We start from the raw sequence: 27,819 nt of genomic DNA on the forward strand, positions 1-27,819 counted from the left end.
GTTTGAAATGTCTGCTGAGAGAGATGTCCTTACATAAACGCTTGGTTTGCTTTTGCTGTAAAGCTTTTTTTTTATGTCATTTTTTAAAATCTGACACGCCAGGTGGAATAACAACAAGCTAAGCTGTGTTTTGCTATATTGCACTTGTGATTATGAAAATGAAATAATTTTTAGTAATTTAATATGACGCCCTCAATTCAGCGGATGTTGACGAAAATAATCCCGCTAACGGGATGGGTGCGCCAAGAAGTTAAATCATAATACCAGTAGTGATAGAATAATTTGGTTGTAAGCCTGTTAAAACAATTCCTGGGCAGCTAAATTTAGACTATCAAATGTACCCATTACATAAAATAAACACCGCCTTTAGCATGATTCTCAGTTTGGCAATTGGGTTTTTGTGGACATCGGCCAAAATGGAAATTAAATCAGCAACTTGGAATCAACCATGGGCAATTATAGTAATAACCCATGTGTCAGTTAATGCTTTTTGAAATTATTTATCCTACATATTTAACAACTTTTGAGACATATTTCAATATGATTGATGCATGTTCAAAAGTTCTTAAAAATCTATGAAATTAATTAACACATGAAGTCGTGCCCCTAGGGCCTTATATTCTATCAGGGTCTTCTATTATGATTTGCCACCCCCTGGAGGTTAAAATGTTATGTTGGCTGCATGAAAGAAGTTATTGGGTACGAGGCTGTGAGCCGGTTAATAAGCAAGTTGCTCCCAATCTAAAAGGAGAGAATTGGAGTGTGACAGCAAGGCTAAGGATTCAAGCACGATTGACATGTAAAGGTAATTTCCGATTGAGATGATTTATGCAGTGTTTTACCATGAACGCAGTCGCTGCGAACGCGAGAACATTGCCTTTAAATTGCAATCGCACTTAACTTCCACGATATGGATTGAGTCGAGCCTAAATCCAAATTCAACAAATTGCAAAGTTGATCTATAAAAGATGTTGATCTAATATTGGCATAAGTTTGCCACACTGACTCAACATAAAATGTAAACATGGCAACAGTAATTTCTGACCAGACACTAAATATGGTGCTGGCTGCTGATAAACTTTTAAAGCTTGTCTAAATGGACAAATACAACAAATGATTCTGAATGTTAAACTTTATTTTACATTTTAGAGAACTAAAAATAAAGAGGTCAATATCAGTACACAAGTGATATGATTCCCGCTGGCGAGTTCAATCATAAATTATCCAAAACCCCGTAGAATTGACTCAAGTCAAACAACTCATTCCCCTTTACGGCGTTAAAATAATTCAGGAATATCCTGTCAATCAGACTGAAATTTTACATTTTAAAGCAAATCAAAAAGAAATCTACAGAATACTTGAAATATAAGCATTTACTTAAATCTTTGCACTTTCATTTACCATAACCAATGGCTGTATCGAGACAAAGCCTAATTTGACCAAATTAATCTTTCAAAAGCCAGATTTAATTATTATTTTAAAAATATAAAAATCAGGCCATGTCTTCAAAAAACAGACTGAAATAAAACAAAAACATGATTGTCACTTAATTGCAGGCAATTAGTTAAATAGATTACATTTTAGCACTGCTTTTAAGATTGACTAATTTGACGGTATAAACCGTCTGCCCAATTGATCATGGTCAGTTTTAAATTTCAATGGGGTGGTCCAAAGGGTCTTGTTAGTGGGGCGAAGAAGTCCCTTTTCAAACATAAGGCATTCTGTAGCATCTCCACTATTGGCTTGTTGCCTGCCCCCAACCAACAGTGCATCAAACTCCTGTCTTCAGCTTCCTGAAAATTGACTTCACTCTGGGGTTTTGATGTAAACCCGAGCCGGCAGTGTCCAAGGTTCCTATACATGCAAATTAAAGTGTTCGCAGTTCAATTAATGTTAACAGTCCAAAATGTTTAAACTAAATTACTGTCAGGTAGGCAACATACCTGGTCAAATTTTGTTTTATTTGAGAATTCCCTTTGATTCACAAAACATATAAAATGCATTCAAAAACACTATAACACAAAATGTCAATAGCTCGTCAAACGCTTGCCACTTCACCCTCTTAAGACACACCGAGTTCACAATCCTCCAAGCTCCCCCAGTGCTCTCAACACAGACAATCACCAACAGCAGGTCACATTTTCACACGGAAAGGGGTAGGAACAAGAAGAAAATGAAGCACACACACCATACAGCATCCACGTCAAATCAGACAGCAAGAAAGGATACAAATATTCATAGCGCTAAACATTCCATTGTGTTCAAGATTAAGCTTGATAGAAATAGAGAAAGGAGACCGTCGGGATCTCAAGATACGATGAATGTCCTTTTGATGGTCATATGGAACACACTCGCACAAAGCCACAGGTTCTTCTCAACTCTCGCAGACATCTGGCTCTTCAGCATCGCACAACCAGTCCTTTACACACTGCTTTTCCCACTCAGTCTCTCACTCTTGCCACTACCAATCGCTTTGTTCTCAAGTGATAAAGCAGACAAGATGTTTTGATCCATAAAAAGGGGAGATAAAGACAACACCCACAGTCTAACACAGTATATGCAGAGTGAAGCTGTGTCTTTTGATGGCAAAGCATTTACACATGGGAAGAGGGGTACTGATACTGAGTTTGGTCAAACATTGCTGCCAATGAGGGGCTTCTTTCCAGGAAATTCAACAACAACAAAAAAAAGAAGAAGAGTTAACTTGTTGAAGAGACTTTCCATAAAACAGCAAACAAAAAAAGACAATCAACTGCATACAGAGATTAAACCTCAAGCCCAATTCAAGACCATATACAGGTGGTTTAGGGGGCTTTCGTGATTACTCGTGCATCTCAGAAATATCTACTTAGCATGCAGAGTCATCATGTCACGTCTTAAACTAAAGAACTTTTTCTCAAGAAAAAAAAAAGACATGTAGTGTAGCAGTTTACCCCTAAAGAACTATACACTTCAACCACTCTGTGCACTCATTTCCTACAGAATTAGTCACACACACAAACATATGAATAGTCAAATGTCTTCTTTAACAAAATGAAAGGCAATATAGTTTTAAATAGCAGGGACATAAGATATGACTAACTCTTTCTTGCCCCTCAAAATACTTAACAGATTAATCTAGAAATAGGACTTTAAATCAAAGTTTTTTACATTCCCCAACCTGATGATTTTGACTCCATAGAGGTGCCAAATCCGGAGCTGAAGCCACTGCCGGAGGCAGAGTTGGTGCCTGCAGCCCACCCTAGGCTAGCGGAGCTGGGGCTGCTGTAACTGGTGCTATTAGAACTATAGGCCTGGCTCTGATCCCGGGTGGCATTGGTCTGCCCGGCTGCGGCAGTACCTGCCGAATTGGTCTGACCCTGCTGGTTAGCAAGCATACCCATCATGCCCCAGCTGCTCTGCAGAGCGGCGGCCATCATGGCTGGGTTAAGGCTAAGCCCCCCAAAATTCACCCCGCTACTGCCACTGCTCCCTATCCCTCCACGACCACCGCCATAGCCCTGGCCCCCGAACGCACCAGCCCCACGATCCATCATTTGCCTACTATTATTGTGCTTAGGCTCAGCGTTAGAGATGTGCACGCTGACACCCTTGATGATCAGGTCCTCTCCGCACAGGGCTGAAGCAACCTAGACAGAGAGGGGGGTGGGTGTAGGAGATGATTCAACAAGCAAACCAACCAGAATATAATCTGCGCACCACAGGTTGAGCAACAGCCATCGAAAAACATACCTGGTCATCTGCGAAAGTCACAAAGGCGAAAGCCCGGAAGGGTTTGGGAATGAAGACATCAGTGACCTCTCCATACTGCATGAAGAACTGCCGGAGCTCATCAGTGGTTATGTCCTCTGTGCAGCGGCCAACAAAGATTTTACGGCTGCGCATGGGCTCATCGGGACCTGCCTACCATGACAATAAAAGAGTGAAAGCACTTAAATATTTTACCTGAACTGGGAATAGAACACAATTGAGACTTTAGAGGAAAGGATTCAAATAAGCAGGTACTCCTAAACATTGATTAAATACCTTAGAGTTGGGTAGTTTGCAGTCACACCATCTTCCGTCAATCATGTGTCGCTGAGAAATCACTTTGGATTGAGTCTCGTACTCGGTGAACCGAACAAAACCAAAACCCTTTGAGTTCCCAGTCTTAACATCTCTTTTGACCTGCAGAGAGAGACAGAGAGAGGTATGATTATTGACATGCATGCTACCTCCATGAAGTACATCAACCATTCAACAAAATGTTGATTAGGTTGTGTTACCTGCACCATGATGACTTCTCCAAAAGTGGCGAAGTAGTCTTTCAAATCTTGCTCAGACGTTTTCCAAGGCAAACCAAGGATAATGAGGTCTGATGTTTTCTCGATACTCCTCTTCATTTTAACCGCAGAGGCAGCATCCATTTCATCCATTTTCCTTTTGTTATCTGACACAGGAATGCAAAATGTTGTATGACATTATGATACAGTGATAAAACAAAATCAGGAGGAAGAACAATGTTAAAATACTTGGTCATTGGCCTAAACAAACTAACTAGCTAAGAAATAGAAATGTTAGGTAGATCTAGCTAGTATACCCTATGGAGACAAACCCTACGGAGCTACGCCTAACGCGTAGCAATGTCGCTGGAGTGCGCTCCGACATTCTACGTACTCACATACCACATGAAAAAGGTAAAATCTCATTCCTTGCGTAGCCATGGCAGCATTGTGTAGGCAATGAAGCTCACTTGGTTCCTTGATCTGACCTATAGGCTATGCATCAGAGTAAACTATTTTGCGTTTATAAATACAATTTATCTCAGTGACTGTTCAAACAATAAACCAAACATTGTAGCCTTATTTAGAATCGCTCCAAAAGTAATAACTATAGATTCCAGGCTATTGGTAAAAACAGCTTGCGCTTTCTCTGCATCCAAATAATGAGAGTATTCTATTTTAGCTGATGGGGGGGATATATTGAAGCAGCTTATCAAATTGGGATAATGTTGTAGATTACACCGGCAAGTATATGAATATTTGCCAGGGCATATTATTTCATTATAAATCTGAATATTTCAAATGGCGATGTGGGAAGCTAATCAACTTCAAGTTTGCTGTCTCGGTTTAGCTTGGCATTAAATAATATTTAATACTTTTTGGCATTGCTATAATATATAAAATCGCAGTGACTGTTCAAACAAACCAAACATTATAACCTTATTTTTGGCTGTCTTTAACCCTTTTTCTCCCCAATTTCGTGATATCCAAAAAGGTAGTTACAGTCATGTCCCATTGCTGCAACTCCCGTATGGACTCGGGAGAGGCGAAGGTCGAGAGCCATGCGTCCTCCGAAACAACTCTGCCAAGGTGCACTGCTTGCTTAACACGGAAGCCAGCCGTTGATGACCGAACTCAGCTTGCAGGCGCCCAAGCCTGCCACAAGGAGCCATTCAAGGGAGATGGGACAAGAAAATCCGGCTGGCCAAACCCTCCCCTAACCCAGACGAAGCTGGGCCAATTGTGCGCTGCCTCATGGGATTGAATCTGGCTCTATAGCGACGCCACAAGCTCCGCATTAGACCGCTGCGCCACCCGGGAGGCCCCAAAAACATTTTGACCGATATGTTTAGATACTCCAAGAAAATCAGTGGTTCAAATCTAATTTTTACCCATGTAGGATGGCCACAATTAGGGCGACTAAATCAACGGGAGGCCAATAAAAGAAAAATCAGGAAAATAGCATTGCGTCAGCTAGGCTGAAAGCTGTGCGAGAATTAAGGCGAAACTAACAGAAATCACAGTTGAACTCATCCTTCTTCGAGGCCATAAAACAGAGGTAAGATAGACATGTTCATATTTTAGTATACACTTCATATAGTGCAAAATTCCTATTATTTTTTAGAAGATCTCCCATAAACAAGCATATCTCTGAAATGTCAACAGAGCACACTGCAAGCTTTTTTTATTTTCAAAGCCTTTTACATTTAATTCAGCTCGTTTCGTGTGAATGTAGCTTTTTGAGACCCGCTTTAACAACTTTTCTGATGACCACCATAACATGTCAAATCCTCAAAAGTGTGAGAAAGCAGCACCGCTGTCAAGAGAGCTTGTTGCTTATTATCAGATGCATTAGGTTACGAAATCTAAACTTTTTGATATGGGGCGGCAGGGTAGCCTAGTGGTTAGTGTTTGACTAGTAACCGAAAGGTTGCAAGTTCAAATCCCCGAGCTGACATGGTACAAATCTGTCGTTCTGCCCCTGAACAGGCAGTTAACCCACTGTTCCTAGGCCGTCATTGAAAATAAGAATTTGTTCTTGACCAGGTGAAATTGTGTCACTTCTCTTGCGTTCATTTCACGCAGAGTCAGGGTATATGCAACAGTTTTGGCCGCCTAATTTGCCAGAATTTTACGTAATTATAACATAACATTGAAGGTTGTGCAACATAACATTCACTCAAACAGCACTTTCATGCATTTTGCCAGCAGCTCTACACTGTGCTTCAAACATTGCGCTGTTTATGACTTCAAGCCTATCAACTCCCAAGATTAGGCTGGTGTAACCAATGTGAAATGGGTAGCTAGTTAGCGGGGTGCGCGCTAATAGTGTTTCAAACAATTTTTGCTCTAAGACTTGAGTAGTTGTTCCCCTTGCTCTGCAAGGGTAACGCAGATTCGAGGGTGGCTGTTGTCGATGTGTTCCTGGTTCGAGCCCAGGTAGCGGCGAGGAAAGGGATGGAAGCTATACTGTTACACTGGCAACACTAAAGTGCCTATAAGAACATCCAATAGTCAAAGGTATATGAAATACAAATCGTATAGAGAGAAATAGTCCTATACCTCCTATAATAATTACAACCTAAAACTTCTTACCTGGGAATATTGAAGACTCATGTTAAAAGGAACCAGCAGCTTTCATATGTTCTCATGTTCTGAACAAGGAACTTAAACGTTAGCTTTCTTACATGGCACATTTGCACTTTTACTTTGTTCTCCAACACTTTGTTTTTGCATTATTTAAAACATGTTTCATTATTTATTTGAGGCTAAATTGATTTTATTGATGTATTATATTAAGTTAAAATAAGTGTTCATTCAGTATTGTTGTAATTGTAATTATTACTAATATATATATATATATATATATATATATATATAGAAAAATACACTTTAAAAAAAAAAAATAAACGGCCGATTAACTGGTATCGGCTTTTTTTGGTCCTCCAATAATTGGTATCGACGTTGAAAAAAAATCATAATTGGTCGACCTCTATTCTCTACCATAAGCCGCCTCCAATGTAATTTGATAGAATTCGGCATTACGTCCAACCCGCTTCACAACCGCAGACATGTATGGCATTGTGTGGACGAGCAGCTTGCCGACGTCAACGTTGTGAAAAGAGTGCCCTACGGTGGCGGTGGGATTATGGTATAAACTAGCGGTGGGATTATGGCAGGCATAAACTAGACAACACACAATTGCACTTTATTGATGGCAATTTGAATGCAGAGATACCGTGACGGGATCCTGAGGCCTATTCATCTGCCATCATCACCTCATGTTTCAGCATGATAATGCCCGGCCCAATGTCACAAGGATCTGAACACAATTTCTGGAAGCTGAAAATATCCCAGTTCTTCCATGGCCTGCATACACACCAGACATGTCACCCATTGAGCATGTTTGGGATGTTCTGGATCGATGCATACGGCAGCGTGTTCCAATTCCCGGAAATATCCCAAAAATTTGCATAGCCATTGAAGGAGTGGGACAACGTTCCACAATCAACAGTCTGATCAACTCTATGCGAAGGAGATTTGTCACACTGCATGAGGAAAATGGTGTTCACACCAGACACTGACAGGTTTTCTGATCCACGCGCCTACATTTTTTAAAGGTATCTGTGACCAACAGATCCATGTGTGTAATCCCAGTCAAGTGAAATCTATAGATTAGGGACTAATTCATTTACTTCAATTGACTGACTTCCTTATATGAACTGTGACTGAAATTGTTATGCTTCCCCCCCCTCCGTGGCTAAAAATGGACACTATCTGATATGCGAAAACATTGCAGCATATCAAATCGGGATAACAGTTACACAGGCCAAGCATAAAAAATTGGCAGGGCATATTATTTCATTATAAATCAGATTATTTCACATGGTAATGTGGGAAGCTAATAGACTGTTTAGCCAACTTTCTAGCAAGGGAAGACTTGACTAGACTTACTTTCACAATTAAAAGTCAAGAATAAATATTGCTATTTGTGAGTCTGCATTTGTAACATGTTACTAGAAGGTGCATGTTGCTCCCCAAAAAAACAGACTTCACCCAGCGCAAACAAAGATCTGACGCATGCACTGAGACACGGGGTTACTGTACCTGTCACAGAAAGAACAATGAGACAGATATTTCAGATGTACAGTGCGCAATCTGAAAGCATTCACATCCCTTGACTTTCCCTTGAAATTATTTTGAAGTATTCAGACCCTCGCTAAGACTCAAAACTGAGCTCAGGTGGATCCTGTTTCCATTGATCATCCTTGATTTGTTTCTACAACTTGCTGCAGCATTGAAGGACCCCAAAAACACAGTGGCCTCCAACATTCTTAAATTAAGAGGTTTGGAATCACCAAGACTCATCCTAGAGGTAGCCGCCCAGCCAAACTGCGCAATCGGAGGAAAAAGGCCTTGGTCAGGGAACTGACCAAGAACCCGACGGTCACTCTGACAGAGCTCCGGAGTTCCTTTGCGGAGATTGGAGGACCTTTCAGAAGGACAACCATTTTGGCAGCACTCCACCAATCAGGCCTTTAAAGGACATTATCTTTCATTATTACAGAAGTGATTTTCAAAACGTTAAATTGATACACCTTTATAGGGTTAGCGTTACATGTTGACCATACCAGACACGTTGCAAAATACATTTACATAAACTAAAAAAAAAAAAAAAAGAAACATCCTCTCACTGTCAACTGCATTTATTTCCAGCTAATTTAACGTGTAAATATTTGTATTAACATAACATTCAACAACTGAGACAAACTGAACAATTTCCACAGACATGTGACTAACAAAAATTGAATAATTATGTCCCTGAACAAAGGTGGTGGCATTGTAATGCTGAAGGGTCATGTCAGGATGAGCCTGCAGGAAGGGTACCACATGAGGGAGGATGTCTTCCCTGTAACGCACAGCGTTGAGATCGACTGCAATGACAACAAGCTCAGTAAAGATGATGCTGTGACACACCGCCCCAGACAATGACGGACCCTCCACCTTGATCCTACTCCAGAGTACAGGCCTCGGTGTAACGCTCATTCCATCGGCGATAAACGCGAATACGACCATCACACCTGGTGAGACAAAACCGCGACTCGTCAGTGAAGAGCACTTTTTGCCAGTCCTGTCTGGTCCGGTGACGGTGTGTTTGTGCCCATAGGTGACGTTGTTGCCGGTGATGTCTGGTGAGGACCTGCCTTACAACAGGCCTACAAGCCACCAGTCCAGCCTCTCTCAGCCTACTGCGGACAGTCCACTGATGGGAGGGATTGTGCGTTCCCGGTGTAACTCAGGCAGTTGTTGCCTTCCTGTACCTGTCCCGCAGGTGTGATGTTCAGATGTACCGATTCTGTGCAGGTGTTGTTACACGTGGTCTGCCACTGAGAGGACGATGAGCTGTCCATCCTGTCTCAGGTGTCTCACAGTATGGACATTGCAATTTATTGCCCTGACCACATCTGCAGTCCTCATGCCTCCTTGGAGCATTCCTAAGGCACGTTCAGGAAGATGAGCAGGGACCCTGGGCATCTTTCTTTTGGTGTTTTCCAGAGTCAGTAGAATGGCCTCTTTAGTGTCTTAAGTTTTCATAACTGTGACCTTAATTGCCTACTGTCTGTAAGCTGTTAGTGTCTTAACGACTTTCCACAGGTGCATGTTCATTAATTGTTTATGGTTCCTTCCCTTCTTTGGACACTTAACAACCCTCCAGACGAGCTTCAATACCATTACAACTCTCCTTCCGTGGCCTCCAACTGGTCTTAAACACAAGTAAAACCAAATACATGCTCTTCAACCGATCGCTGCATGCACCTGCCTGCATCACTACTCTGGACGGTTCTGACCTAGAATATGTGGACAACTACAAATACCTAGGTGTCTGGTTAGCCTGTAAACTCTCCTTCAAGACTAACATCAAACATCTCCAAACCAAAATGACATCTAGAATTGGCTTCCTATTTGGCAACAAAATATCCTTCCCTCATGCTGCCAAATATATCCTCAAAAAACTGACCATCCTACCGATTCTCGACTACGGCGATGTCATTTAGAAAAGAGCCTCCAATACCCTACTCAATAGATTGGATGCAGTCTATCACAGTAACATCTGTTTTGTCACCAAAGCCCTATATACTACCCACCACTGCGACCTGTATGCTTTCGCTGGCTGGCCCTTGCTTCATACTTGTCGCCAAACCCACTGGCTTCAGGTCATCTGCAAGACCCTGCTAGGTAAGTACCCCCTTATCTCAGTTCGCTGGTCACCATAGCAGCACCCACCTGTGGCACTCATTCCAGCAGGTATAGGTCTCTGGTCACCCCCAAAACCAATTCTTCCAGTGGCCGCCTCTCCTTCCAGTTCTCTGCTGCCAATGACTGGAACGAACTACAAAAATCTCAAACTGGAAACACATCTCCCTCACTAGCTTTAAGCACCAGCTGTCAGAGCAGCTCACAGATTACTGCACCTGTACAAAGCCCATCTATAATTTAGCCCAAACAACTACCTCTTCCCCTACTGTATTTATTTATTTTGCTCCATTATTTCTATTTCTACTTCACACATTGTTCCACTGCAAATCAACCGTTCCAGTGTTTTACTTGTTATATTGTATTTACTTCACCACCATGGCCTTTTTTTTTGCCTTCACCTCCCTTATCTCACCTCATTTGCTCACATTGTATATAGACTTATTTTTCTACTGTATTATTGACTGTATGTTTATTTTACGCCATGTGTAACTGTGTTGTTGTATGTGTCGAACTGCTTTGCTGTATCTTGGCCAGGTCTTAATTGTAAATGAGAACTCGTTCTCAACTTGCCTACCTGGTTAAATAAAGGTGAAATAAAAAATACAAATAAATTGAACAAGCATGGGAAACAGTGTTTAAACCCTTTACAATGAAGATCTGTGAAGTTATTTGGATTTTTACAAAGTATATTTTAAAGACAGGGTCCAGAAAAAGGGAGTCTCTTTTTTTACACTCCAGTCAGTTGTGGCATTTCAGGCAAAATAACAACCCAATATTTTTTTATCCCAGGACAAATTAGCCACCAACAGCAAGCTAAATTGCCATAAATGTTTCATGCTTTTCGACCTGGCGAAAATAGAATTGATTCAAATCAACATGCGAGTGTTCCAACATGGCCATGTTCCATTACAGCGCGTGTAATGGACCGAACATAGCGGGACCACCTGTGCCAATTGGCTACCTAGCGTTCCAAATACCTGCGTGTCAAGGAAGGACGACGCCATAAACGTGTTGTCACTGAAAAATACTGTCGGGTACAATTGTGATAAATCCAGTTATGAGTGTGTATTTTGCTTTTGTAAAATTAAAGGGCTTTGTATTTCTAGAACCGTATCACAATTGAGAATCGACTCATGTAGATGTATTTGGCTGCCAGATCGAGTCTACCTCTGAAAATAACAAGGTCAGTGGACCAAGGGGGTAAAGTTAGACTCCTTACGAGTACATATTGGTCTAGTTGCTAGCTAACATTAGCAAGTAACGTTAACTAACTAGATAGTACGGGTACCAGCAACCATGCAGCTACATTTGGCGAGCTAACGTTAACTACCAACGTAGCCTCTAAACGAAAACACACCTTACCTTTTGGGTAGTTGACGACGTACACCAGACTACCCCAGTCATTCTCAGGTGCATGTAAGATACCCTCAACTAGACGGACGCCTCGCATGCACTGAGACACAGGGTTCCTGTAACGTAGGCCGCACGCTCCGGGAAACTGGGCTGCAACCGTTGACAGCAAAACAGTCCCATCATCCTCCGATGGGATCTCCATTGGCTCTTCGTTTTCGTCCTCTGCCACGCGAATGTACAACTCTGCCATGGTCTCGAAGTTAGATTAGGAAGTAGTTAGCTAATTGCTAATTCACAGCTAATGGCGCACGCGGGGTTCTGTCGATTAGCTAGCAAAACCAGCTAGCAAAGCGATATTCAAGGAGTCTAATCTAATTTGGGTAATACAAATTGGGTGAAAGATAAAAGTTTTGATAATTTGTGCGTTCACGGGGCAGACAGCTGTTTAAAAAAATCGATAGATGGTGGCCATGAGAGCTGAAAAGGCCCTGTGTTCCTGGCTAATAAACACCGCACACGCTTGCAACATGAATGGTTAGCAGGATCTCGCACGAATATGATACACAAAATATTGTCCTAACTTCTTTACGGTTTTAAAAACGAGGTCGACCCTGTTCGCAAAATAAATTATACTTGATCAATTATAAGAACCAGTGTAATTACACCTCCAATTTGTGAGGGTAAGGTAAAAAAAAAAACAATACGAAAGGCGTCAGCTAATCTCCCTAGCCGTCAAACGTCTAACAAAATGGCCGCTTCTTCGGTGGGGTTCATCGGTGGTTGGCGTCCAACGGTATGGTGCATTACCGCACCCTCCTGTACTGGAGTGTGGGCCAGAGACCGGGATGAACTAAATCCTGTCTGCCAGCGCCGTTTCTCTTTAAAAAACATTACATATTTTAGCCTGTATCTAATTACGTTCTACTTAATATACTCTTTAAACGAATATCCTGTATCTCCCCAACAACGAGGAATCGGCCAGGAATCAAAATGAATGACTGACCAGAATCGGCCCAAGTACCTCAGACCGTTTCAGTCTACCGGAATTCAGCAGGCTTTGCCGGCATTTTACCAGAATCACCCCATAAGCGCCCGATGCATTTTTAAATAAAAGTATACAAAGTTACATACACTTTTGTATACATTAATTTACATTTTGTATACATTTTATTACATACAAATTATACCAATCCACATTTTTTTTTAAATAATTGAATTTATTTTTTTGACACCCTTTTTGTCATATCCCAATTGTCTTGTCCCATCGCTGCAACTCCCGGGTGCGGTCCAAACACTTAAAAGACACACCCTTGTCCACTTACCCTCGCCTTATGCCCTTGGGGGAATCCCCGTCGCCATCATGGAGGGTGGTCCAAATGATTAGCTAAGCAAGGGAAGTTTGCAAAGTAAGCCCCTCAGCCCTTGTTTTTAGTTGAGTTTGCGAGTGTACAATAATGTCCACTCCGGGTCCTGAAACTCTCCATAATTCAATTTGTGACGATTGTAACATCCGCCAAGAAAAGTCTGCGAAAACCTTAAAACAACTTTAAAACCTCAACTTCAATATTTTTATATTTTACATTTTTAAATTTCACCTTTATTTATCCAGGTAGGCTAGTTGAGAACAAGTTCCCATTTACAACTGCGACCTGGCCAAGATAAAGCAAAGCAGTACAACACAAACAACAACACAGAGTTACACATGGAATAAACAAACATACAGTCAATAATAAAAAATAATAAAAACATTTTTTACAGTCTATATACAGTGTGTGCAAATGAGGTAGGATAAGGAAGAGAAGGCAATAAATAGGCCATAGTGGCGAAATAATTACAATTTAGCAATTAAACACTGGAGTGATAGATGCAGAAGATGAACGTGCAAATAGAAATACTGGGGTACAAAGGAGCAAAATAAATAACAGTATGGTGATAATGTAGTTAGCTGGGCTATTTACAGATGGGTTATGTACAAGTGCAGTGATCTGTGAGCTGCTCTGACAGCTGGTGCTTAAAGTTAGTGAGAGAGAGTCTCCAGCTTCAGTGATTTTTGCAGTTTGTTCCAGTCATTGTAGTCAACAAACAAGAGCAAGTAAAAACGAATGTAAATAAGTTAGAAATTGTGCTACTAATGCACAGACACATCTCATAAAAATAATGATGTTTTTGTTTGTTTAGCTTTTGGAAATTGTAGAAATAAAAATGTTTCCTTCTTCAGAAGTAGCTAGGCAGGCTGATGTTAGTTAGGGAATTAATTTGCTACCTATCATACAGTATGTGTATATGAATAATTATATAGTTAATATAAGTAAACATGCAATCATGATTGACTGTAGCGCACATAAAGCACCCGGTGGCTGAAAACACAATTGTCTTCCGAGTGATGAATTTCCGGGCAAGGGCAGTCCATTTAAAATTCATTCCTTCCTCCCTCACCCTGCAAGTGTAAACTTGTCAGATGTCATGATACATCATCAGAAGTATCCACTTAATTTGAGGGCTGAAGGTGTGTCCTTCAAGTGTCTGGAATGCAGCCTTAGTGACCGTGTGCCTGGCCCACCACAGGAGCTGCTCCGGCAGCGTGATGGGACAGGGACATCATGCCCGGCAGGACTCTCCCCTAACCCGTACAATGCTGGGCCAATGCTGGGCCTCATGGGTTTACTGGTCACGGCTGGCACAGGTATCGAACCAGCATCTGTAGCAACTCAGTTTGCGCCACTCGGGAGGCCCTATTTTTAATGCTTATCAATATGCACAAAGTATAAAAATACTAAAATACTACTTAAACAGGACTCTTAAATAAAGAAATATCACAGAAACAATGAGAAAATATGGGAAAATAAATAAATAAATGTTAATTATATCAAGCAACCCATGTAATCATCTGCCAGAGACTAGCCACAATCAGCCCGAGCCCCAAGTAATACATTTGGGCCAGATAACTCACAACAGAATCGTCCCGAGCCCCAAGTAATACATTTGGGCCAGATAACTCACAACAGAATCGTCCCGAGCCCCAAGTAATACATTTGGGCCAGATAACTCACAACAGAATCGTCCCGAGCCCCAAGTAATACATTGGGCCAGATAACTCACAACAGAATCGTCCCAAGCTCAATCCCCACATCCTAGCCATAAGTAATACTGCTGAAGGCAGCCCAGACTCGGGCTACATGAAGTTGACCGAGTCTGACTCTCAGCTGAGTGCCCTGACTCTCAGCCGGAATCGGCCCAGATCCACTGTGCTAGCTGTGTCCTTCTCCCTCATGATCTCAGCCTCACTATTGGGAAAATAATTAGATGACATCTTGTGGTCTTAATGTGAATTACAGGGGAGGCAGGGGCTATTTACCCCTTGTATCCTACAACAACTGCCTCGTTCTCCTCCACCGCCACAAATCTTATCTGTATACCCATCTGTCTAATCCTGCCATGGGTTTGTAGTACATCATAAATCAGGTAAAATGTCAATTTTGCTTGCCTTCTTCTTCTTCCAAAGCTGCCATTGGTAGACTACACCCAAAAAGGTGTATTGCCGCCACCTATTGAGCGGGATGAAAACAAAAATATCCCCAAAAGGAACATTGTGGGTGGGGGTAAAAATATCCATACAGACTGCCAGTGAGTGGTTTAGTGCATTTTTTTTGTAGGTGAGGGAGTTCAAAAAACAATGTTTCCTCAATTAAAGTTTGTACCGTAAATTGAATTCAGCCCACAGTGGATGAGTATTAATACCCATCAAACCCAGTAGTCAAACACAGAAATGGTTCAAATGTTTTTTTCAACTTTAATTTTTCCCATAGGGGAAGATCTGTGTTTATGTAGGCGTGACGTCTTGATAACCGTGTAAATCTCTCTCGGTCAAAATGACTTTTATTCCTGTATTTGGCTTAATTTACTCTCATATTCGAAAAGTAGATATCATGCAAGACTACAACATCCCTGCAAAATCCTGCACGTCATCTCTACCCAGGTAGCACAAACGTCTGGCCCACATCTGGCCTGATTCTAGCATGCCAGGTCTAAAACTGCTGACCCAGGTCTGGCAGCCTGATCCGACCCAAATCCAAAATGAATGACAGTATAGACTAGGCCCGAGTCATTTGGCCCTGATCAGGCAGCCTGAACTGAGCCAAAGCTGCCATTTTGGGGCCATAATCATCCCAGCAATGGCCCAAATCCACTTGATTCTACTTTTTCATGGGAAGTTAAGCCTGGAAATTTGGGGAATTTAGCTTAAATTCATCAAAAAAGTTAGCTTATAACAGTGAACCTTTTTTATGGGATACACATAAGGCAATACTAGGTCTTGTGGCATATTTTGGTTAAACTATCCTGAATTCAATGGAATTGCAACCTTCTGCATGCACAGTGCATTCTTCCATCACATGTACAGCTGATTCTCAAGATCTTGCACACTAATGAGATGCTATTGAGCCCACACTACTACACTGTCTGAGCCAAGGACTACATGATTCCTGGTAAGTTTTGATTACAATACTGGGTGGGGGAAACATATTTTATACGACATTAATTATTTTTTGTTAACTAGTAAATAGTAGCCTACAGCAAAGTGTGTTGAAATAATTTCTAACTTGTTAACAATTCCTGTTAGTTTGTTTTTGCTACCATGTGGGTTTTATTTTGCTTGAGCCTGCTAACCCAGGAGTGTTTATTCACCTGTTTCATTTTAAAACATGTATCTTACAAAGGAGTTGTTTAATCTAACTGTTGAACTATTTATATGTACATGGAATTGTATTTGGGTTTTTATAATCTCTACAGGAAAATGCCACGGGCAATATCTGATGTGTGGAGACATTTCACTGCAGCAAATGTAGAAGGAAAAGTTTATTTGTGTCTATTTGCAAATACTGTGCCAAATCATATGTGAAGAATGCTACAAAGATGCAGAATAATCTGGCCAAGTACACAAAGTTCCCTCAGAGCTCACAACAAGCAACCTCTGACAAAAGTCCCTCTACTTCTATTTCGAGGTGAAAATGACGCATCAAACACCTTATCGATTGCAACAGCTCATGGTCCTCTTGGAATCAGAAGTTTTTTTGACTCGATGGAGGAACGTAGTCAGAGAAATGCTGATGAATGTCTTGCTCAAGCTGTGTATGCAACTGGTTCACCTCTGACGCTCACAGGCAATGTGTATTGGAAGAGATTTCTGAATGTTCTTCGCCCAGCATACACCCCTCCAACCAGACATGCTTTATCTACTCATTTGCTGGATGCAGAGTTCAACAGAGTTCTAGTGAAGGTCAAGCAAATCATAGAGAAAGCAGACTGTATTGCAATCATCTCTGATGGGTGGTTGAATGTTTGTGGGCAAGGAATAATTAACTACATCATCTCCACCCCTCAACCAGTATTCTACAAGAGCACAGACACAAAGGACAACAGACACACCAGTCTCTACATTGCAGATGAGCTGAAGGCAGTCAATGACCTCGGACCACAGAAGGTCTATGCACTGGTGACAGACAATGCTGTGAACATGAAGGCTGCTTGGTCGAAAGTGGAGGAGTCCTACCCTCACATCACACCCATTGGCTGTGCTGCTCATGCATTGAATCTGCTCATCAAGGACATCATGGCACTGAAAACAATGGATACACTCTACAAGAGAGCCAAGGAAATGGTTAGGTATGTGAAGGGTCATCAAGTTATAGCAACAATCTACCTCACCAAGCAAAGCGAGAAGAATAAGAGCACCACATTTAAGCTGCCCAGCAACACCTGTTGGTTTGGTGTTGTCATCATGTTTGACAGTCTCCTGGAGGGGAAGGAGTCTCTCCAAGAAATGTCCATATAACAGTCTGCCGATATGGACAGCCCCATCAAGAGGATCCTCCTGGATGATGTATTTTGGGGGAGAGTGGTGTGGTACCTTGGGAGGTCTTCCCCAGGGGGTGGTAATAGAGGGGAGGTACGTACTGCAACATTGGCTCCCTCTACTGGGAGTACATGAGCTGGGCACCCCGACACGGATGGCTCCAAGTGGAGGTAATTAGGGGAAAGTGCCACGTCAAAGGAGCACTGTGGCACACCGTGGGAGAGAACCGGGCGAGAACAACACAGAGCTAATGCTGAGAAGAACGACTGAGTCAAACCTACGTGATTTTCTTTGTAATGTTTATTTTATGGCCAAGTAAAGTCGTGTTTGCTGACTAAAACCTCCCAGTGTCTGTATTAATCTCTGCACGCTCAACCCAGCACCCCACGGTTTACCACAGTGGTACGCAGCCTGAAACTCATGAAACCTATAGCAGTAGCCATTGCACGGATTGAGGGAGACCATGTCACCCTGTCTGATGTTCAGACTCTGCTTGCAGATGTAAGAAAAGAAACCCGTACTGCCCTGCCCACTTCACTGTTGCTCCAAGCAACTGCTTTTTGTTCTATGTTGCTCTGTCTGTATGCTACGTCTTGCTTGTCCTATGTTGCTCTGTCTGTATGCTATGTCTTGCTTGTCCTATGTTGCTATGTCTTGCTTGTTCTATGTTGCTATTGTCTATATTGTAATTGTTTTTAATAACCTGCCCAGGAACTGCGGTTGAAAATTATCCGGCTGGCTAAAACCGGCACTTTTACTGAAACGTTGATTAATGTGCACTGTCCCTGTAAAAATAAAAAATAAAATAAATAAATAAAATAAATAAATATACTGCAGTTCTGAAATACATCAAAAAGCGTGAAGACTTCTGCCTGAAGCCCATACACACCACAGCGTACATGTTGGACCCCAAGTATGTTGGCAAGAGCATCCTGTCTGGTGCAGAGATCAACAAGACCCATGGTGTCATCACTACCGTGTCTCGCCACCTTGGCCTGGATGAGGGCAAGGTTCTTGGCAGTCTGGCAAAGTACACTTCCAAGCAAGGGCTTTGGGATGGAAATGCAATATGGCAGGGTGCCAACATATCTCATCAGCCACCTGGTGGAAGGGACTTTGTGGATCTGAGGCTCTTTCCTTGTTGCCTCCATCATCCTCCAAATCCCACCAACATCAGCCACCTCAGAGCGCAACTGGTCCTTGTTTGGAAACACACACACCAAAGCACACAACAGACTGACCAAGGGTTGAAAAATTGGTGGCCATCCGGGCAAATTTGAGGCTTTTTGAGCCTGACAACGAGCCATCCTCAGCAAGTGAAAATGAGGGCTCAGAGTCTGATGTTCAAGAGCTGCACATTGAGGAGGTCCAGGGAGAAGACATGGAAGCTTGAGAGGAAAACAATCAAAGCTTTAGTTTCTAGACTATAATTTTACAGATGTATGTTGAAAATGTTTTTGGGAGATGTGATGGCTCATTGGGGATTATTCAATGTTCCCTTTCTTTTGTTGTTCAGCGAAATCATCCCATGTGAAGAGTCAGCTCATTTAATTAAAGTTACATTCTTAACTACATTTTGATTTCTATTGGAAGGATTTAATCAATCATTTGCAATTACGTCTACTTAAAAGGTAAAAGGTTTGTTTCTGTCTCCATATGACATGGTAAATATATCCAATGCAACAAACATCTACATTTACATTTCCCATATGTTCCCATTAATTCCTATGGAAAGTTTCCACCTGAATATTCCCCAAACTGTGCAACCCTAACAAGAAAATTGCCAGCCTGCATTGCATTGCAATCAAACAAATAGAATGAACAACAAGTCTGCTTCTCTAGAAACCTAACTGATGGAATTAACAACCAGGTTTAGTGGAAGGATGAAATAGTATGAATTTACATATCAAAATAAACATCTCAATGACAACTTCATTTTTACCAGTTAATGTGTGCTTGTTTTCTTCAAGAAGCAATGGGTATACAGTGCCTAGTTAAAATCTACACACCCTTGAACAGTTTTCACATTTGAGATTGACTCCTTTACTGTCCAGCCACACCAGCTCAGGCTCAGGGTGCCAGCCTAATAAATTCACATTTTGGTTATTGGGCGCACACGGTGGTGGACGGTGGAGACAGTCCATCAGAGAGGTTGAGAGTGGAAAGACATAATCTGCTGGCAGGAAGACAAACAAGATGTACTGTCGAACACATCGCTTTACATGGGGTTCAAGTGAAGAATGGGATCAGCTGGAAACACTAATCATTCAACCTGTAGAATGTTGTTTAACATCATTTTAGTTCATTCTTTTTTTTTTTTATTAAAAACGTTTTATTAAGTTTTCTTGTTTTTCAATCAACCAACAAAACACATTCCACATTCCCAGATGTGACAGACTTAAAAACATATTTTTAAATAACTAACAATAATAATAAAAATGAAAAAAACATAGAAAATCATTTTTACAAAATTAAAAATAAAATATATATCTAAAAACTTGCAGCAGCACTATAAAGGTTCTTATTAACTATTTCCAGCCTTAGCTGAGATGACGAGCAAATAATTAGTGTTTACAGCACCTTACACAACATGTATCTGCTCATTTCCCTAATCACCCCATTCACTCTGTCCAGTTTGAAATATAGTTGAGTAGTGGAGACCAGAGTCTATCAAACTTGGGCTGTCTCTTGCGGAGGTCATGAGTGAGCTTTTCAAGAGGGAGAAAGTCAACAATCTGGTCAATCCACATTTTAAATGTAGGAGAAGTATTAGAGGCCCACAATAGAAGAATACATTTCTTAACAAAGTATGTAATAGTCATAAACAAATTTACTCTGTCAGGATCAAGAACAAAGTCCTGCCGGGCATTAAGAAGATAGATACACGGGGTCATATCAAACTGTACATCTAGTATTTTCTGTGCACCAGTATGTATAGATCTCTCTACAGCTCCAAAATACATGCATATAGGTTCCACTTTCAGAGGTACATATTTTACAGTTAGGAGACATGTCTGTTTTCATTCTATGGAGTCTCATTGGAGTGTCATAACATTTGTACAAAAATGTGTAATTAGATTCTTTCATTTTTACATTAGTAGAGGTGCAGTATACCCTGTTGCAAACCTCCACCCATAACTCATCACTGATAGTCAGACCAAGGTCCTTTTCCCAGATTATTTTCAAATGAGTAAAGGAGGAGCCTCCTTTCTCAGAAAGGAGTCTATAGATATAGGAGATTTTGCCTTTAATGGATTGTGTTGTAGCAAGAAGGGTTCCAACTTCATTCAGCTGAGCTCTAAACCTCCTCTTGGAACTAAATGAGGAAATGACATGTCTAATTGGAAGATTAAAAAAATGGCACATTGAATTCACTGCAGTGCTCTTGAAAGGATTTCAGAGTAGTGGTGTTCTGATGAAATAGGTCTGAAAAGGTCCTGATTAAAGTTGCTTTTGGCAAGTCTGGGTTGCATACTATAGGCGAGTGAGAACATATTTGGGAGGAAATGCCCAGGTATTTCTTACAGTCCCTCCACGCTAGTAGGGTGTTGTAAATCACAAAGGTTTTGGCTATGTTGCCCACTTCACTAAAGTTATTAATGAATATAATTGAGCTATGGGGCAATGAAACACAGGATTGGGCTTCTATCTGAATCCACGTTGACTCTTGTCTGTTTGTGGATTTGGGCAGACCAGTAATACAATTGAAGGGAGGGAAGGGCAAGACCACCCTTAGATTTAGGTTTCGATAGAGTGGAGAACTTGATCCAAGGTTTTTTTATTGCCCCATATAAATTTGGTGACGTTTTGGTTAGTTTTTTTGCAAAAGGAAACTGGGAGATAGCATGGGAACATCTGAAATAAATAGTTCAATCTAGGGAGGATGTTCATACGGGTGACATTAATTCTTCCTACTGTTACGAAGATCCCAAGGTATTGAAACCCCTGTGTCTTCCATTGGAACAGACATAGTGTCTTCATAGAGCTGGTGAGTGATTGAGAGGGCAAACAGTGGATTTGTTAACATTTATCTTATATCCTGAAAACTTGCCATACTAAGCAATTGTGTCTAAAATGGGAGAGATTTCTCAGGGTTGGATATGTAGAGCAAGACATCATCCGCGTAGTGCGAAATCTTGTGCTGCAGGCCGCCTGCAGAAACACCCATAATACTTGGATTGCTCCTTATCAACTCTGCCAGAGGCTCCACCCCCAACAAGTAGAACAGGGGGGACAGCGAGCACCCTTGTCTTGTGCCCCGTCCCAAAGGGAATCTATCAGAGTTCAGTCCGTTAGTAGTCACCATGGCATTTGGATGAGAGTATAGGGACGTAATCCTTTTAATAAAGTTTGGGCCCATATTGAACTTTTCTAAGACTGAGAACAGAAATCTCCACTCCATCCTGTTGAATGCATTTTCAGCATCCAGTGAAGCCAGCATGATAGGGGTCTTCTGTGCGTTTACTTAATCAATAATATCAAAAAGCCGGTGAATGTTATCAGAAGAGTACCTGTCCCTAATAAATCCAGTTTGGTCCGCTTTTATTATTTTGGGAAGAAGAGTGTTTAGTCTTTTAGCAAGCAATTTGGTAATTATTTTGTAGTCGAAATGCAACAAGCTTATGGGCCGGAAGGACGAGCAGGATAGAGGGTCCTTGTCTTTTTTGAGCAACACTGAGCTGTGTGCATAGAGTCTGGGAGAGCTCCGTTTTTGCTCAAATCCTCCAGCATTGGCATGAAAATAGGGATAAGCTGTGGCCAAAAAGCTTTGTAGAACTCTCTGAATCCATCTGGGCCTGGGGACTTACTATGTGGCATGGAGGTATTTGCCTCCAGGATCTTCTCAGGAGTGAAGGGGAGTTGAGATCTTCTTGGTGGGTTTCTGATAGTTTAGGTAGTGAGAGTCCCTCTAGGAAAGAGTAGAGTTCTGCCTCCGTGTGTTTTCTCTCAGAGGTATATAGTTTGCAGTAAAAATCATGAAAAGTTAAATGGATCTTTCTTGGGTCATATGTGACCTCGTCCTCTGCTGTTTGGATAGCCATGATTGTACGCTCTGACTGCTCTTTTTTAAATTGGTAAGCAAGCAATCTACTGGGCCTATTGCTATACTCATGGTATTTCTGTTTAGTAAAGAAAACTTTTTTTTAATCTCCCGAGTGTAGTCCAAATTCAGTTGGGCTTTGGCTGCTTTAAGATCACTCCAGGAGGTGCTGTCAGGGATTGTTTATGTACTCTTTCACAGCATTCCAGCTCCCTCTCAAGATCTAGCCTGGGTGCTTCCATTGCTTTTTTCTTAGAGGAAGCATATGCAATTAGATGACCTCTTAGTGTGGCTTTAGCAGCGTCCCACATTGTGGCCGGAGAAACAGGAGAATCTTTGTTGTCTTGTGTGTAGTTGTCTGTCCATGTAGTTACCAATGTATGGAACGCTTCGTTTGATAGCATGGAGGTGTTGAATTTCCAGCTCTTTGACCTAGGGATGTTTTTGCAGAGGTCAAAGCGGAGGTGGATAAAGGCGTGATCTGAAAGTGCTATGGGTCCGATTGTACATGTGGCTGAATTTATGAAAATCTTTGTGATAAAAATGTAATCTATACGAGAGTAGGTGTTATGGACATTAGAGTAGTATGTATAGTTCATAGATTAACTATTAGTCTCTCTCCAGATATCTATCAGTCCCATGTCTTTAGTAAGAGAGTTCAACATCTTTGCAGATCTAGGATTTGTGGTGGGGACTTGAGATGATTTGTCTAGGGTTGGGTTGAGTGTACAATTAAAATCTCCAGCCAGTACTCCAAAGGAAACATAATGCTCATTGAACAGGGTTATAATTTTTGACATGAAAGCAGGAGTATCTGTGTTAGGGGTGTATATGTTAAAGATAGTAATTGGTTTCCCATACAGTGACCCAGTTATCAAAATAAATCTCCCCTCCAGATCAGATATGTTTTTGTCAATTATGAATGGAACATGCTTATGGATAAGTATGGCTGTACATCTACTGTTTGATTTGAAAGATGAGAAATACATCTGTCCCACCCAAGCTCTGGGGAGTCTGGCATGTTTGGCATCACAGAGGTGTGTCTTGTTCCTTCAAAAAAAAAATGTTTTAAACTTTTTTTCACAAAAAAGTGATTTTTTCAAAAAAAAAATCACAAAAAAATATTTTTAACTTTTTTCACAAAAAAACGTAAAAAAAAAAAATTTTTTGCGATTTTTTTTTTTTTAAGTTTTTTTTTTTTTTTAAAAACGTAAAAAAAAATTTTTGCGATTTTTTTTTTTTGAAAAAGTTTTTTTTTCAAAAAAAACGTAAAAAAATTTTTTTTGCGATTTTTTTTTTTGAAAAAATGTTTTTTTGCGATTTTTTTGAAAAAGTTTTTTTTTCCAAAAAAGTAAAAAAAATTTTTTTGCGATTTTAAAAAAAAAAAAAAAGTTTTTTTCAAAAAAAACGTAAAAAAAAAAAATTTTTTTGCGATTTTTTTTTTGAAAAAAAAGTTTTTTCATAACAAAAACGTAAAAAATTTTTTTGCGATTTTTTTTTTTTGAAAAAATTTTTTTGCAATTTTTTTTTGAAAAAATGTTTTTTTGCGATTTTTTTTGAAAAAGTTTTTTTCCAAAAAAACGTAAAAAATAAAAAAAATGTGCGATTTTTTTTTTGAAAAAAAAGTTTTGTTTTCCAAAAAAAAACGTAAAAATTTTTTTTTGCGATTTTTTTTTTTGAAAAAACATTTTTTTGCGTTTTTTTTTGAAAAAAGTTTTTGCAATTTTTTTTTGAAAAAATTTTTTTTTGCGATGTTTTTTTTTGAAAAAGTTTTTTTCCCAAAAAAACGTTAAAAAATTTTTTTGCGATTTTTTTTTGAAAAAGTTTTTCGGCATGTCCGGGGTCACAGTTTTTAAGTTCAAAAAAAAAAAAAAAAAAACTTTTTTGTGAAAATGGTTAAAAATTATTTTCGGGGTCCTTTCCAGAATTGCGCAAATTCGGCATGTCCGGGGTCACAGTTTTTAAGTCCCGAAACAAAAATAAAATAAAAATCACTTTTTGTGAAAATGGTTAAAAATTATTTTCGGGGTCCTTTCCAGAATGGCGCAAATTCGGCATGTCCGGGGTCACAGTTTTTAAGTCCCGAAACAAAAATAAAATAAAAATCACTTTTTGTGAAAATGGTTAAAAATTATTTTCGGGGTCCTTTCCAGAATGGCGCAAATTCGGCATGTCCGGGGTCACAGTTTTAAGTCCCGAAAAAAAAAAAAAAAAAAAAAAAAAAAACTTTTTGTGAAAATGGTTAAAAATTATTTTCGGGGTCCTTTCCAGAATGTCGCAAATTCGGCATGTCCGGGGTCACCGTTTTTAAGTCCCGAAAAAAAAAAGAAAAAAAAATCACTTTTTTGTGAAAATGGTTAAAAATTATTTTCGGGGTCCTTTCCAGAATGGCGCAAATTCGGCATGTCCGGGGTCACCGTTTTTAAGTCCCGAGAAAAAAAAAAAAAAAATCACTTTTTTGTGAAAATGGTTAAAAATTATTTTCGGGGTCCTTTCCAGAATGGCGCAAATTCGGCATGTCCGGGGTCACAGTTTTTAAGTCCCGAAACAAAAAATAAAAAAAAAAATCACTTTTTTGTGAAAATGGTTAAAAATTATTTTCGGGGTCCTTTCCAGAATGGCGCAAATTCGGCATGTCCGGGGTCACCGTTTTTAAGTCCCGAAAAAAAAAAAAAAATCACTTTTTTGTGAAAATGGTTAAAAATTATTTTCGGGGTCCTTTCCAGAATGGCGCAAATTCGGCATGTCCGGGGTCACAGTTTTTAAGTCCCGAAACAAAAATAAAAAAAAAAATCACTTTTTGTGAAAATGGTTAAAAATTATTTTCGGGGTCCTTTCCAGAATGGCGCAAATTCGGCATGTCCGGGGTCACAGTTTTTAAGTCCCGAAAAAAAAAAAAAAAAAAAAACTTTTTGTGAAAATGGTTAAAAATTATTTTTGGGGTCCTTTCCAGAATGGCGCAAATTCGGCATGTCCGGGGTCACAGTTTTTAAGTCCCGAAACAAAAAAAAAAAAAAAATCACTTTTTGTGAAAATGGTTAAAAATTATTTTCGGGTCCTTTCCAGAATGTCGCAAATTCGGCATGTCCGGGGTCACCGTTTTAAGTCCCGAAAAAAAAAAGAAAAAAAAATCACTTTTTGTGAAAATGGTTAAAAATTATTTTCGGGGTCCTTTCCAGAATGGCGCAAATTCGGCATGTCCGGGGTCACCGTTTTAAGTCCCGAGAAAAAAAAAAAAAAAAAATCACTTTTTGTGAAAATGGTTAAAAATTATTTTCGGGGTCCTTTCCAGAATGGCGCAAATTCGGCATGTCCGGGGTCACAGTTTTTAAGTCCCGAAACAAAAAATAAAATAAAAAATCACTTTTTGTGAAAATGGTTAAAAATTATTTTCGGGGTCCTTTCCAGAATGGCGCAAATTCGGCATGTCCGGGGTCACAGTTTTTAAGTCCCGAAAAAAAAAAAAAAAAAAAAACTTTTTGTGAAAATGGTTAAAAATTATTTTCGGGGTCCTTTCCAGAATGGCGCAAATTCGGCATGTCCGGGGTCACCGTTTTTAAGTCCCGAGAAAAAAAAAAAAAAACTTTTTGTGAAAATTGTTAAAAATTATTTTTGGGGTCCTTTCCAGAATGTCGCAAATTCGGCATGTCCGGGGTCACAGTTTTTAAGTCCCGAAATAAAAATTAAATAAAAATCACTTTTTTGAAAATGGTTAAAAATTATTTTCGGGGTCCTTTCCAGAATGGCGCAAATTCGGCATGTCCGGGGTCACAGTTTTTAAGTCCCGAAAAAAAAAAAAAAAAAAAAAAACTTTTTGTGAAAATGGTTAAAAATTATTTTCGGGGTCCTTTCCAGAATGTCGCAAATTCGGCATGTCCGGGGTCACCGTTTTAAGTCCCTAAAAAAAAAAAAAAAAAAAAAAAAAAAAAAAAAAATCACTTTTTTGTGAAAATGGTTAAAAATTATTTTCGGGTCCTTTCCAGAATGGCGCAAATTCGGCATGTCCGGGGGTCACCGTTTTTAAGTCCCGAAAAAAAAAAAAAAAAAACTTTTTGTGAAAATTGTTAAAAATTATTTTTGGGGTCCTTTCAGAATGTCGCAAATTCGGCATGTCCGGGGTCACAGTTTTTAAGTCCCGAAACAAAATAAAATAAAAAATCACTTTTTTGTGAAAATGGTTAAAAATTATTTTCGGGGTCCTTTCCAGAATGGCGCAAATTCGGCATGTCCGGGGTCACAGTTTTTAAGTCCCGAAAAAAAAAAAAAAAAAAAAAAAAACTTTTTGTGAAAATGGTTAAAAATTATTTTCGGGGTCCTTTCCAGAATGTCGCAAATTGGCATGTCCGGGGTCACCGTTTTAAGTCCCGAAAAAAAAGAAAAAAAAATCACTTTTTTGTGAAAATGGTTAAAAATTATTTTCGGGTCCTTTCCAGAATGTCGCAAATTCGGCATATCCGGGGTCACCGTTTTTAAGTCCCGAAAAAAATAAAAAATCACTTTTTGTGAAAATGGTTAAAAATTATTTTCGGGTCCTTTCCAGAATGGCGCAAATTCGGCATGTCCGGGGTCACAGTTTTTAAGTCCCGAAACAAAAAATAAAATAAAAATCACTTTTTGTGAAAATGGTTAAAAATTATTTTCGGGGTCCTTTCCAGAATGGCGCAAATTCGGCATGTCCGGGGTCACAGTTTTTAAGTCCCGAAAAAAAAAAAAAAAAAAAAAAATTTGTGAAAATGGTTAAAAATTATTTTCGGGGTCCTTTCCAGAATGTCGCAAATTCGGCATGTCCGGGGTCACCGTTTTTAAGTCCCGAAAAAAAAAAAAAAAAAACACTTTTTTGTGAAAATGGTTAAAAATTATTTTCGGGGTCCTTTCCAGAATGGCGCAAATTCGGCATGTCCGGGGTCACAGTTTTTAAGTCCCGAAACAAAAAATAAAAAAAAAATCACTTTTTTGTGAAAATGGTTAAAAATTATTTTCGGGGTCCTTTCCAGAATGGCGCAAATTCGGCATGTCCGGGGTCACAGTTTTTAAGTCCCGAAACAAAAAAAAAA

The 27,819-nt window shown here is 40.0% G+C and overlaps 1 protein-coding gene across 1 annotated transcript; it reads right to left on the bottom strand.

Moving 5' to 3' along the window:
* Positions 1–1,114: 1,114 nt before the first annotated feature.
* Positions 1,115–12,898, bottom strand: LOC118360241 (TAR DNA-binding protein 43-like). The gene is made up of 5 exons (XM_035739538.2): positions 11,883–12,898; positions 4,266–4,429; positions 4,027–4,167; positions 3,733–3,903; positions 1,115–3,629 (listed from the first exon to the last, which is right to left on the bottom strand). The coding sequence occupies exons 1-5, from the start codon at positions 12,121–12,123 to the stop codon at positions 3,147–3,149; spliced, it is 1,200 nt and encodes a 399-aa protein (XP_035595431.1). The 5' UTR covers positions 12,124–12,898; the 3' UTR covers positions 1,115–3,146.
* Positions 12,899–27,819: the final 14,921 nt, after the last annotated feature.

This window comes from Oncorhynchus keta, unplaced genomic scaffold (assembly GCF_023373465.1).
Source record: "Oncorhynchus keta strain PuntledgeMale-10-30-2019 unplaced genomic scaffold, Oket_V2 Un_contig_12920_pilon_pilon, whole genome shotgun sequence".
In the NCBI taxonomy this organism is placed as follows: domain Eukaryota; kingdom Metazoa; phylum Chordata; class Actinopteri; order Salmoniformes; family Salmonidae; genus Oncorhynchus; species Oncorhynchus keta.

What these genes read in the sequence shown, in the direction of transcription:
- LOC118360241 (XM_035739538.2), bottom strand. Translation starts at nt 12,123, where the DNA reads ATGGCAGAGTTGTACATTCGCGTGGCAGAGGACGAAAACGAAGAGCCA. An exon ending in GAGAAGTCATCATGGTGCAG is followed by an intron (nt 4,168 to 4,265) that starts GTAACACAACCT and finishes CTCTCTCTGCAG; the next exon opens with GTCAAAAGAGATGTTAAGAC. An exon ending in GCAAACTACCCAACTCTAAG is followed by an intron (nt 3,904 to 4,026) that starts GTATTTAATCAA and finishes TTGTCATGGTAG; the next exon opens with GCAGGTCCCGATGAGCCCAT.